We start from the raw sequence: 14,406 nt of genomic DNA, 5'->3' as shown, positions 1-14,406 counted from the left end.
CTACACAGTCTGGAAGGCCTTGGTTTGGGCAGGGATCATAACAGGAGTGGCTCCCATGCGGGTCAGGTTTCCAGGACTTAGTTTAGGGCAAGGGCTGGGCTTGCAGTTGGAGGTAGACATGGAGGTTGGTGCTGAACAGAGTTCAGGAGACTTGGTAACTGACTGATTGTAGCCGGGTGGCGACTGAGTGAAAGAGAAGGCTTGGCAGCTTTCCTTGAAGACTGTCCCAGCAGGAATACAGGCGTGTTGGCATTGGAGCGCAATGTTGTGCACCATGGACCGAGTGGAGGAGGTGCCTGAGCGAAAGCTGCCAGAGAGAGATGAAGAGATAGAGTTGGGCTTTGCCAGTTTGGCTCTGGGAGCCTCTGCATCCTCCCTGAAATGAGAACATGATTCCGAAAAGTTTAAAGGGTGGCCTCAACAGATCCAATCAACATGTATTGACAGAGTAAAATGTCCCAGTACATTTGAAACAAACATTGATGGTTTAATTTGTTATCATGAGACTGAAGAGTTCAGTAATGACTGTATGGTTATGACTGGCAGAGAAAGTGTGTTCTCCATTGTATACCTGATTTCATTTGGGGTCTCTTCTTCATATTTCTTCATCTTCTTTTTGCGGAACACCAACCAGATGATGAGGAAGATAAGGAGGACTCCGAAGGACACGCCAACCACTGCCCCTGCTACCACACCAATTCCTCTTATATCTACACCCAACACACAAATTACAAAACATATACAAACACACATACACTCACATACAGTTGTGTAATAAAAAGCATACTGATATTGACCTTAAAAGTGAAATAGCCAGATTTACTGAGAGGGAAGTCAGACAGCATTGAGAGATGACCTAATGCATTGTTGGTTTGGATCTTGGGCTTTCTCAAGGATTATAGACCGTTGTCAGCCTTATCCTTTAAACTCTCTTGCAAGTATGACAAAAGATGGCGAACTCCAATGTATTTGAGGTCAATGATTTTTAATACTGCATCTAAAACATTACTTTAAGTCATCCGCATATTCTTTTGGTTAAGAACAGTTTGTGATGGTTCTACTGAATGTCTATGGCAGGGGTCTCCCTGAGCAGACAAAAGTGATCAGTCGGGTAATGCACCTTTTTGGAAGCACATATCTGTGAGAAACCTTTCTCGACTATGAACTTTCATAAATACAAGTACAGGTCCAGGCTTAGTGATGCCTATCGTGAAGCTGTACTCAGGGTTTCCACTGTGACCTGGATCAGGGTTACTACTGTGACCTGGATCAGGGTTTCACTGTGACCTGGATTAGGGTTTCCACTGTGACCTGGATCAGGGTTACTACTGTGACCTGGATCAGGGTCAATGTGGCTCAGCTGTGTGAGCAGAAGCGGTGCCAGGTGTCTGGCAAGAAATATAATAAAGTACAAATGTATTCAGGTTTTGCATTTGTTGGTTCGGTGCAGTTTCAATAAGTCATTTTAAAAATATATATATTAGCACTGTTAAAAACTATTATAAAAATGTATAGAAACTGCTGGTTGTCTTTTTTTAATGACGAAAATAGGTTATGAATGTAAAAAAAAATATTGCACTTTCTGTGTGGCCCTTCGATGAGATCACAATACCAGCGGTGGCCCCAAGCCAAATTGAGTTTGAGACCCCTGGTCTATGGTGTGAAAATCATTTCTGGGATTTCCGATGCAGCTGGCCTAATCTCAATCCAATTTTTCTTTTCTTTTAATTCAGTGTTCAACAAGGATTTCCCACTCACAGTGCAACTTGACCTCAACTGTGCAGCTCCCTTCTCCCACATCGTTGCTGGCTGTGCATTTGTAGACACCAGTGCTGTCCTTGGTCAGGTTTTTCAACGTCACAACCTCTGGGTTTTTCAGATCTGACAAGAGTGAAGATGAAGTCTATGAATTGTGGACACCGCATTTGCATTGAAATACATGAGTGTACTATTGAGTAAAGAGAAATTACAAACCAATTGTGAACAACGCTTTGCAATCTTTTAAAGAAACAGTGTACGGTGTTGTGATATCTAGTGGTGTGTTGAAGATTGCAACCAACTAAATACACTTAAATAAAACATATTCAAGCCTTTCTTAGAGGTGGCATTTAAATATTGTTTGATTTATTCAAATATATACATTACAAAATAATATATTTAATAGGTGTAACAAAATGTATGAATACTTTCATTTATTTATTTAGGTTAGATGGTGTGTGTATCAATACTAAATCCGTAGTTGTTGTCAAGCAGCTATCTTCATTTCATCTGGTTCACTTCTCTGTCTCCAATGCTTGTGTCATTTGTGTGCGTGTACCGTAAAAGTCGGGTTACAAGCCGCTCCTAGTGTCCCGCTGTAGCAAGCTAGCTAGCGCTGCTGCTGCTGCTACTACTGTCCGTGTCCCCTTTGCCCAAGTCGGGTGTCAAGCCGGGGCTGGTCCCGCTACCTTCGGTGGTTGTCGGGGAGCTAGCGGAGGTTAGCGGAGAGCTAGCGGAGAGCTAGCAGAAGTTAGCGCAGAACTAGCATGAGCGCCAGCTAGCTACAGCGGGGAGCAAAAGGGGACACTGACCGAAGGTAGCGGCGCATAACCCGACTTTTACAGTAGTTGGAGAAGCTCAGCCCAGACAGAGAGAAGAAAAGATCATAATAAAATACACTAAAACATAAAAAATAACCACTAAAATGCACCAATATCGTGGAGCTTGTCAATACTCTGATCTTTAAATGATTTCGTACCCGGGCTCTTGCTAGTTCTGGGCTGCTGTAAAAACATGGCGATGCAACATGGCGGACATCATGGTGGACAGCCCGCTCTCTATGGAGCTATAAACAGCCTTTTCTAAGCTAACAAAAAAGCCAACAATTCTTAGTTCCATAATGAAAACTCAGTAATGAACATTATGTTCTATTTCTGACAATACAGTCCACTAAATATGACACACTGTTTCTTTAAAAGATGCCAAATGCTTTTAAAGTTGAAATGTTTTATTCTGGCAATAGCATCTTTGTATTCATTCTTAATTCTTAAAGCGTACATTCAATAGTTGTATAACTGACACGTCCTCCTGTGTGTGAGTAGACTTACCTAGCAGGGCCAGTGGCGGCAGCTTGCCAACATACTTGCCCTCGTCTAGCACCCTCTCCCATTTGTAGTGGATGGGATCAGAGCCATCTGCAGACTTGCAGCTCATCTTAACATCACCGCCCTCCAACAGTTTGCCCTCCGTCCAGCACCGCGGATCGGACGGCTTCACTGTGGATACAAACGCAGATATTCTTACACGTTGTTTCCTCAAACACTTTTTCAGAAGAAGATTTGGGGATTTTCCAACTGTACAAATGTGAATTTGAGTGTAAAATAATTATGTTGCAGTACATTATTGTATACAGTGTATTTTAAACACTAGATTTACACTTGGCTACCTGTTAATAGTGGGAACTACCTGAAGAAATGTCTCAATAAATATGACCGTTCTCCAGTGCAGATGGATACTATATTTTCCGTAACCTAATCAAACCATTGTCAAGAGATTGGGTAACACTTATTAATACAGTCCTTAGTATGTAATTACCCGGCACTTGCCATGTAAATCTACTTAACTCACGATAGACTATCGTTGTATTAATCATAAATGTCCAGTCATGGTGATCGAGAGAATATTTTCAATATTACTTAGGACTGGAATTGGCTGTGTAACACCAAACGCAAAGCACATTTTTACGTTACTCGCCGGATCATTTGTGTTTAGTCACTCATACTAAACACACCGGACGGGAGGCAACGTTTCATCTATCATGGCGGAAATAACCACTATTGCTGCTTTCTACAAGGAAGTCCCAGATATCCAGGAAACTAATGCGTCTGGGTTCATACTATCATGCAGGGGTGCTCAGTGAATTGCACTAAGCTGTATTCATTGTATATTGCAAGCCACACGTCGTCTGGTTTCCTACAACTGTCTGGAACCCAAATAAACAATTTTGCTATGATAAAAACAATGCCAAAATTTGTAAAAAGTTTGAATTAATGCTTTGTAAGATCTGTCTGCAAGACGACAGGCAAGCAAACAACTTTGAGAGGTTTAGCTAACGTTGTACCAATTATTTGCTACACAGCATGAGAACTGACTTGATGCCTAATGTGTGAAGGTCCAGCTGCCTCTATGAAATGAGGGGCAATACTTAATTAAAAAAGGGGTTGTAAAATCTTGAGAGGTTTGTTTATTGGATAGTAAGCTAAGATTCAGCTAATGTGGGCGTCTTCCAACTACATTTGAAACGGGTTGCTGTACTTCCTCTGCACTCTTAACCGTTCTAAATAAATATATTGTTAGCATAGCATGTGCTTAAAGGGCAACAAGCTTTAATCAGTGACAGAATTTCCAGACAGAAAATCAATTGACTCTTTCCTAGTTCAAGTGCTGTCGGTCACTTACTCAGCACTATGAGGCTGATTGTGCTCCAGTGGTATTGTGAGCCAGTCTTGACTTTGCAGCTGTACTCTCCTGAGTCTGGTAGAGACAGGTCACTGATCAGCAGGGAGGCATCACCTTTTAAGTACTCTCCAGCGAAGGCTACACGGCTATGCTCGGCTGCATTTGGGTCAAAAACCCGTCCAGCAAAGTAGGTGATCACCTGGTGGGGGAGGTGAAACAGGTTTATGATGCAGTAAACAAGATAAGACACATACAGTAGATGCAACAATGTTCTCTATAACTAGCAATTGTATTTGTACAAAAGGCCAGGGAGAAGATATATTATATATAAGAATAATAACCTTAATTATAACCTTATTGGGTTTGCCTGTTTGTTACTTCTTAACATTAGACTTACAGACTTACATCGTAAATTTACATTTGCATAATAATCTATTACGGTGGAACTTGAACCATGAATAGTAATCAATATTTGGCAATATCTGCCTGTTTTACCTTTACTTGTTTACATATTTAGACTTAATTTATTTTAGGTTGACACTTATATCAAAATAACTACGCAACCCTATTTAACAGTTTAAGGTTTGATATTGTTGTTGTTTACTGGTGTGCCCACATAGTTAAACAAATATTTAGTAAGTAAGTAGACTAATAAAGCACATTCCAGCAAGCACTCTCATGTTTGTGTGGTCATTATAGTATATTTGACTCATGGCCTCCACCTGTGTACGGAAAACCATAAAGCTCATCAGTGTTGCGTGCAGGAGACCAAATAAATGAAAATGTCAAATGTAATGCTATTCAATTGAACATTAACTTGACTATTTATTAAATAACACTGCCAGAGCAGGATTACCTGCAAACTGATTTGATAGCCTTGCTGCTGCTGTCTGAGTGAAGCCCAGAGATAAAAAAGCGTAACTACAGAAGCAGTGAAGTTGAGAAAAAGAGTTTAAAGTTGTTGGTATGGCCAGCTCCAAAAAAGGATTCTAATGCTGTCATTTTAATTAAGCTAATTATTCAAGCTAGGTTTTTTTATATGAAATATGTGTCAAAATGGCAGATTCCAGTCTTTCAAGTTTGAATAAATATAGTGTACAGCAGTGGCGGGCCATGCATTTTCGACCTGGGCCTTCTGTGCCGTCTGATATCGTGTACATAAATACACTAAACAGGTAGCTTCCTGTTGACAGAAGTCACGCTGGTCCACTGACCAATCACAGCGCATGTTAATGGTCACGCTGGCCCACTGACCAATCATACGTCCAGGGCCATCTTGCTGGCGCTGGCACGTCAAAGAATACGCCCAGCATGTCAAACTAAAGATCTGATTGGTTGAAGACTATGACAATCAACGATAACATCCCCATGAACTTTAATTTGCAAAGGCCATCTTGAAGTGCTCTGCTTCCATAGAGACATAGAGGTGAAATCTGATGGGATAAGAGCTCTCCTTAAAAGAAGCTGCAATTGAAGCAGCGCTGCAGGCTGGAAGCAGAGCAACAGAGGAAGACAGGAGATGTGCAATGAGAAAATAAGCTAATAGGGAGAAATAATTGTAATACATGTAGTGTATTTGTGAAAAACAATTAAATTATAAAATAGCTATAACTTCGTGATTCCGTTTAGGCCAGCAGAGGTGTGCTTTATATGACACTGTTGATTCTCATGCCCTTAATATACCTAACTAATTATAATTACACTTCCCTCCAAATCTCAACAACCAATGTCTAACATTAACGTAGTTTTGTTTAATTCTAGCTATGCACATGTGGATCAAATGAATATTTGCGTGTGATCTAGTGTGTTCCATCCTTTAAGCTCTTGTATGGAGAGACACTCACCACTCTTTGCTTGTTGGTTGGCTTGAGAAGCAGCCACTCAATGTCAAGAGTGGGGTCATCACCCACCGAGAATTGATGGTAGCAGGGCAGTGTAGCATTGTCTCCAACAACCCTTTTGGTCTCCGTAAGGGCGCATGTCGTCCACAAGCCCAGTAGAACTGTAGAAAGACAGATACATCCAAGACTATTGTAGTGAACAGTGGTGTTCACTACATCAGAGAGAGATATTAATAATACAATGATAAAAAGTAAAGTTACAATTATAAATAAGACATCAAACAGCACAAACAACTCTGTGGAACTTGGTTTTAATGTTGCAGCACAGCTGCACTTTTCCTTTTCACACTAACACACATTTAATAATGATTGTCAAATGAGGAAAAATAAATGCATTGTTCAGGAGATTAAACTGATTGGAGGACATTTCACCGAAAGTAAATATTCACGAGCAATACTTTCCTCCAGGAGTGCCACCACACCTATGAATACAATACCTTACAGAGTCACCACCAGCAATAAAGAAATATGTCACTCACACAGAAACAGACAGACAGATGAAGGTTACACAAACAGACAGATATTGTGGCAGTGAGAGCAGAGGGATGCAGAGGGACCAGTTAATCTCCAAACCATTGTAAGTCACAGTATCTTCTGCATGTTTCTCATATGAAAGTCAGCACATCAATTGAGCTCTGAGGCTAGTACCATAGAACACTCTGATCTTGGGAAGAATAATAAATAATGAATAGATAAAGAATTTAAAAAAGAAAGGAGGCAACTTCCCTCCAAGATAATTCAGCAGAATAGAAGAAGGGTTAGGTAGGGATTTATGGAAGTGGCTGGTTGAGATTTTAGAAAAAAAGAAATTTAGCTAGGTAGCTTTAATTCATATCATAAACAAGATGCATTCAATCATTTATTAAAGAAAGGACATTAGTTATGTGCTTCAACTGCTTGTAGCTCATCTGCTTTGTTGACAGGGAATCCGCCACAGCACTCAAACAAATCTTTTTATTTTATGGATATCACAGAATAGGCAAAAGCAGCAAAACAGATCATGAAGATGCAATTGATACCTTTTAAGTGAGAGATAAAGGCTTGTCCTTGGAGAATGATGGGTGCGGCAAAGTTGTAGTTGGGAGAGAATTTGGTGTTTGGTGGAGCATGTGATAAGAAGGAAATTGTAGATGGTAAATGGACTGTGCACTACTTGTCATCATTCACCCATTCATACACTGATGACAGGGGCTACCATGCAAGGCGCCAGCTGACCATCAGGACTATCTCAAATTAATACAACATTCACACACAGTAGGCACAGCCATGGGAGCAGCTTGGGGTTGATCCCGAGGACACATTGACATGGAGCAGCGGATCGAACCGCCGATTCTCTGATTGAAGGATAACCCTGCTCTACCACTGAGCCACAGGCGCTTTCTTTAAAAGGTAGTCAGTTTGAGGCATCAGCAAGGGCTGGGAAACGGCTGGGAAACAGTGCGCAAATGTGCCCCAATGCAAATGTTGGGGACCTCGTCTGAATTTTCTCTGTACTAAACCCTCTTTAACTTAGTTCTGCTTCACTTTATCAAAGTCAACCTTTGCAGAGAGAATGTTCACATATTGCTATGATTTGGGTTAGAGGATGTTCACATATTGTGTTATGATTTGGGTTAGAGTTGGACCTTACAGCTGCATCATTTAAAAGAAATAATCATCCTGAAAGTGATTTTTTTTTCTCGGTGGACCTGAAACCTTTTCATTTTGTCTCATCTTCATTTACTCTTAACCAGTAATACAGACTGATATTTACACATCTGAACTCATTCTCACACGTGTACCTTTTATTATAACCAAAATGATTCAAATAGCCCTAGTAGCTGGAGAAATACACCCTTTTTAGTTTGGGTATGCAATTTTCGAGAGGAGAAAGGGCCTAAAAATATTTTTTTTAAAGTGTTAAGAGCTGAAATCAAAGCTATTTAAACCTATCCAGGCACCTTACCAAGAGCTTAGGTCCATTAGAGGGAAGCTGCAGCTGCATTCAGCCAAGAGGGCCTCCCGGTCGAGTGGAGTTGTGAGTGGAAGCAGGGTAGACGTCAGGAGGGATGGCAGTGAGACAGACAGCCAGGCGAGTTTCCTTGACCACCAGTTTAAACAGATCTCCAAACATCTCGGAGATCCGGACCCATTGAACTTAGAGCTGATCCAAGTCTCAGTGAGAGCCAGGAAGTCCAGAGATTGCTTGATTCCAGAGGCCCCATATGACGAGGTGTTGGGATAGATAACAGAGGAGGGCATTTTATAAATGTGTGATTGAGTCCGAGGCCTAACGTCTCTTGGAGTAGATATGTGCACAGGTATGGAAGGTACATATGCCAGGGCAATATTATACTCAGCCACTCCCGAAGACTCCAACAAAAGACTCCAACGAAAGACTCCTATGTCTTTATCCTCCGAGTCTTCATACAATGAGTTTTCACTGACGCTTCAAACCCCCACCTGGTTTTACACAGAGTTGACGATGATTAGCTACAGCTGTGTCAACCATGCCCCCAGCTCGTTAGAATGGCCACTAATATAAACTACTAGGCTCAGGACAATAGCAGGTCTTCCCTTGAATAAATTAAGTTCAAGTTTGACAAGAATCTCCTATTCTTGCCAAAACTGATTAAGGACAAAGGTCTATTTACCTCAAAGGTAGAAAGTAAAATAGAGCTTAATCCCTAGTAGAATTGGAATACAGAACAAACACTTTAACCCTAGCTGGTTTCCTTTGCGTTCAGTCACTTGAGTGAAAACAAGGTCCCGGCTCAAACAATTCAGATTAAGAAAAGCGATCTGATCCAACTCCCCATCAGGTGGTGATTCGTTGTTACAGACTAACAATCTAGTAGACCTAATACAGCAGATACAATAGTAATATTGCAGAGAAACCTCTTTCAAGAATGTACTTAGCCAAGATCCAAGTGGTCCAGTAGTCTGGGTCTCACAGGTAGAGATGCATGCTGAAGTGTGGGCCAACACCCACCAGGAATGTGTCTGACTTTTTGCCGACAGGCCAATCGCAGCTAATGCAGTCCGAGTCAGGCCACCTTGACACTAAACCGGTTTAAATTGAGCCTAGGCCCGTACCCCAGCTGGGCTGTGATTAGCAAGTTTAGACCTATATCGCCAACCATCAACAGAGCCAGAACTTGTTTCAGTGCTCGCTGCGGATTAGCCCGGCTACCATGTTTCAGCCATGTCAGACTCGCCCAATCGGGCCCACATATGAATTGAATTGAATTAGCCAGAATAGGCTAATTGGGTAATAGGTGTCCATAACAGCTAAATCTGGGCCAGATATGGCAAAAATGAAATAGGCCAAAGCTGGCTTACATTTGGCCGCATTGAGCCGGAACACAGACGATTCAGCCGACACTCAGCCGCAATAGGGCCTAGTCCGCTGGCTATCTGGGTTGTTCTCCCTTTTATTATCAAACCTTATTGCAGGCTCATCATCACTGAAGGTGGCCGTCCTTGTGATCCCTGACCAAGGGCATATTCTTGTTGGGTTACGTGACAAGGCTGTGACTGCTGCACCGATGGGGAAACAGAGATGATGATCGCGGTAATGATGGTGATGCCAGAGTGCTTGTGAAATGTCATATCTGTCCTCATTAAAAGCCTTTGAATTCTAAGCAGACCTCTCATCTGGCTCTGCTGCCAGTTCACATAAACACTAAAAAGACAGTTTAATTCAATATAATCTTACGTAACCAAAACAGTTCTTTGTTTCAGAAGGTTGTTTATGATTGTGAGGGATAAGAGGGCTGGAATGGCTCATGCTGTATCATTCATTATCAAGGCTGTCAACTCCCTGTAATCGCCCTTTCTGTTCTTGAGTCCACACTTCAACTTAACAAAGCTCATTATTATTCCTTCATATTATCTTTTTGCCAGGCATTTTGCAACAGTATATTAATTACAGACAGCAAAGTCTTCGCAAGTAAAGTCACCGTGTAACGCTACATGATTTAAGAGAGAAGTATGGAATACCTTGCTTGCACTAGTAAGCTAACGTTAGTGCTACTAAAATTATCAAAATATAGTATTTGCACTTTAAATTGTGATATAAATCGTTTGGCTTCATATAGTTTATAAATGGCATGCATTTAGTGTAACTTGTAAATTAATTGGAATTGTTTATGTGTGACGCCGTCGCCGTGTGTGTTGGTGCGCCCGTTAGCTAAGGCTAGCTCCTTTTGGAGAAGTTTTGACTCTTTTCTCTCTTGCTAGCTACCGTGTGGCACAACGTGGCACGAGTAACGTTACCGAGCACCGCTGAAGAGGGCCAAGGCGAAACAATGCCACGACAGGTCAGACTTTTGCACATGTCAACATGTCGTGTGTTTTCTGAGCTACATGGCAGGGCAGACTCGGCAACAGCTGGTATAGAGTTGGATCCATTGTTGCTAGCTTATCGTGTTCGGGTTTAATATGACCGATTACAACTTTAATCAATCATAAATTTTGTGTTTTACATTGGATTGCCTCAAGACCGTATGGTATCCTCCACACTAGGCATTTGAACATATAAAACTGCTGATGACATTACACACACACACACACACACACACACACACACACACACACACATACACACACACACACACACACACACACACACACACACACACACACACACTTGTGTCGTACACATTTCAAACTTCAAACCAAAAGATCAGGTGTTTGTTATGGGAACCGATTCCCCACGTGAACCACACCTTCCAGACTAAACAATGCTTCTTATATTATCACTTTCCCCCTAAATACACCTTTATTTGACCCAGTTTCTTTTATGTCTCTCCTAATTAAATATGGTACTATTGTCTGTTTATTTTGTGTTACAGGAAACTTCCACCCATGCTGATGTTGAGGCCGAGCACTCCAAGGCTCCGCATGTTGGTAAGGTCCCAGTACTAGACAACACACAACATAGGCTGACATTGTGTCTTCATTTTACAGTATGTAGTTATTTTACTGTTATTCATTTACAGTTTTAAAATAAATACAGTAGTCTAGGATTTGCTGTAAAAGGGGTTAGGTTACACGGTTACTGTGATGTACAGTATTTTTGAACTACCGTACTGTAATAACAATGACTTACTGGGATTATTACTATAAAAATGGCTAATTGGAGTCTTGGAAAGCACTTTTCCGTTATTGGCCCAAGTTTCGTGTTTCTAGCTTGTCCCAGCTCACAGAAGGTTTAGCAAAGTGGCGAACAGCAAATAAAGCAGTATTGCTCCTTGTCATTTACAAAAGGCCAGAATGACTACACAGCCTATACATCTGCGAGCTTAGTTGGATTTAATATTGTGAGAAAACTATTTTTGAAATGAATATCAGTGAAAATATATGGAACATTAAAGGAAACTGAAGCTTCTCTCAAAAGCCTGGCAGAAACAATGCTTCCTGCCCTTAATCCAGTGCTTGAGATATTTGTTGAATTTTGACATTTAGAGGGAAAGGCATTTTTAAATATTGTCATTTCAGTAAGCATTTTTTCTCCGTGTCATAAAAAACAACACCTAAAGGTTTGGCTGCGACACAGCTGATTTTATAAATAACCACCGGCTTGTATGGATTGCATAGCTGCTCCTCAAAGTCCCCAGTTATGCTTTGAGTGATAAAGAGGGATGGTTTTGCTGATTGGGTGCATTGAGTGTGGGCAGAAAAGAAGAGAGAGAGTGTGGGTGAGGGATGGAAGATGTGAAGGGGGTGAGAGGAGAGAAGGATGAAGGTTGTCACAATGATTTTTGTCAGCTAGCTGAAGAGGCACTCTGGAAGGGAAAGTTTTCCCTTGCTGCTGTGCTCAGCAAATTATAACTCACCCTCTTAGCACATGCCTGTGTGCGCGCACATGCACAGCTGCAGTTAGTTTTAAGGGATTACGTCATTATCTGCTATCATAACTAAACTAAATTTAACTTGTAAGTTTTTTTTACTTGTAATTTTGTAAGAGAGATAAAACTATAAGGATCATAGTTGTATTTCAACTAAGATTTGTTATTAAATTCAGAAGACTTTCTGCTATCAATAACAGCATTGTGCTGATTTGGGTTGAAGATACACATTTATCATTTTACTTTTTTAGTATTACAGGAACAGGGTGTATTTTTTAGAAGGACTTGTGGGCATAAATCAAAATGATCATTCATGGCTAGGTTTCCAATAGTGTATAACCACCTGAAACTAAGAATCATTGTGTTACCATTTGTTTAGAAAGAGACATTTTACCTACGAAGAAAGCGGGTTGGGTTCCCTTCCATGGAGTCTGCCGTGTTGCAGCGCTATGTTTCTACAGCAGTCTAGAATGGACAAACCAAATACTGTAGCCTTTCTCGTTTTTGCGTTAGACACTAAATGGGCCCCCGTGCAAAAGTATTATACACCGGAGTATTGATAAGCCCCAACGTTGCAGGTGCTGGTAATTTTTAAGGTGCCAGCATCTCTTCTGCTCTCACTGTCGGGGCTGAGTTCATCCTACTACACACATACAAACATACAAGCACACACAGGCCAAAGTCAGCAAGTACAGTGTGTGTTGGTGACAGTGAAGTGAACCAGTTGAAGTGACCATTACTCGAGTTCATAGCAAATACACTCGTTACTGTTGTTAGTGCTCGTTAGTGCAAAAAAGCATTCACAAGTAAAAGAAGTTTCTAATGAATCTGAATGATTTCCTCTGAATTTGTGATGGATCCTGGCTTTGTGTCTCTCCCCTATATAAACTCAACTTCGGCCTGGGTCCGCTGCCACCACCCTACGTTGCTGGAGACCGGCATCACCCTGGCGGAGGACCAATTGGTGGTTCATCCCTGCGGTCAGGGGCACAGCGATCGCACACCGGCTGCAGCCTGCCCGCAGAGGAAGCTCCCACCGCAGCGCCCATACCACCCCTGCGGTGCCCCCCATAGGGTTCCCCAATCCGCCGAACCCAGCAGACCCTGGCACCCTCCCCTTCCCTTTTTACATTCATTACACAATCTAGCAAATGTCTTTCAAATGTCAGACGGTCACCCCCATGTCTGCATTGGTAGACAGTTTGCCATGTCCGTATTAAACCCCAGAGGAATTTTGGGACACCACCCTGACCTTTCCTTACCAACCCACAGGGGGTCGCTCAAACATCAAGGCAGGAGTGGTGGCGGTGCGGGTAGCTCAGACACTTCCGGTGGGAGTGTCCGTTGATGGAAGTGGGCACCGATTGGCCCGTGGCCCCCTTAGGGCAGGCTGCGGCGGTGCGTCCATGATGGACAGGGGTGGATATCGCTTTGTGTTAGTGTAACTAACTGGCACTGCCTGACCAACCGGAGGCAGTGCCATTGCGCAACATTTCTGCAAAGAGTGTCGCGCAGGCTCAGTTTCAGGACATCTCCCGAGTCCGAATCCCGAAAGAGATTCTGACTTTGTTCATGTCGAGAACACTGACAGAACTTTACGGGGTTACTGGGCATTAAATATATTCAGACGAGTGTGTACCACCCACAGATCGATGGGTTGGTAGAGCATCTGAATAATACTTTAAAGTCCATGATCCGTAAATGTATTAATGAAGATTAACGTAATTGAGATAAATGACTTAATTCTCTGTTGTTTGCACCGGTAAAAGTGAAATCCAATAGGTCCTTCACCTGCGAGCAAAACTCCACTCACTGGGTCAGATGTCACGCAACAATTTGCCTCAGGACAAAAGGTATTGCTTCCTTCTTCCACCTCTAAACTCCTCGCCAAGTGGCAAGGGCCTGTTGTGGTCACACGGTGATATCTACCACCTCAACATCTTAAAAGCATGGAGAGAGGCGGGGTCTGTCTCTCTGGTGTCCGCATATCTGAGAGAGAGGAGCTGGGGCCTGAGGTCCCAAAATCCACCAAACCGGTCTCATTCTTTTGTGAAGACCATCTCTCCAGGACCCAGAGAACAGACGTTGCCCAGTTGCAAGAGCAGTTTGCTGACGTGTTCTCCCTCCTGCCAGGACGCACAAACCTCATCATGCACCAGATTGAGACCCCCTTCGGGCGTGACGTCAACTGGCCGCCCAGCGTTCCTGAGATTGGAGTGAGACACGGAAAAAAGCTG

At 42.3% G+C, this 14,406-nt stretch overlaps 1 protein-coding gene across 1 annotated transcript; it reads right to left on the bottom strand.

The window, feature by feature from the left end:
- LOC306754027 (CXADR-like membrane protein) lies at nt 1-13,241 on the bottom strand (the record flags this gene model as incomplete). Its single annotated transcript, XM_079237939.1, has 7 exons — nt 1-376; nt 572-710; nt 1,759-1,881; nt 3,087-3,254; nt 4,438-4,636; nt 6,282-6,439; nt 13,094-13,241. The coding sequence occupies 7 exons, from the start codon at nt 13,239-13,241 to the stop codon at nt 1-3; spliced, it is 1,311 nt and encodes a 436-aa protein (XP_079094065.1).
- Nucleotides 13,242-14,406: the final 1,165 nt, after the last annotated feature.

Source organism: Taurulus bubalis (genome assembly GCF_910589615.1).
Source record: "Taurulus bubalis genome assembly, chromosome: 2".
Classification (NCBI taxonomy): domain Eukaryota; kingdom Metazoa; phylum Chordata; class Actinopteri; order Perciformes; family Cottidae; genus Taurulus; species Taurulus bubalis.
The sequence above is the reverse complement of the archived record's forward strand: the minus strand, read 5'-3'. Positions and strand labels throughout refer to the sequence as shown.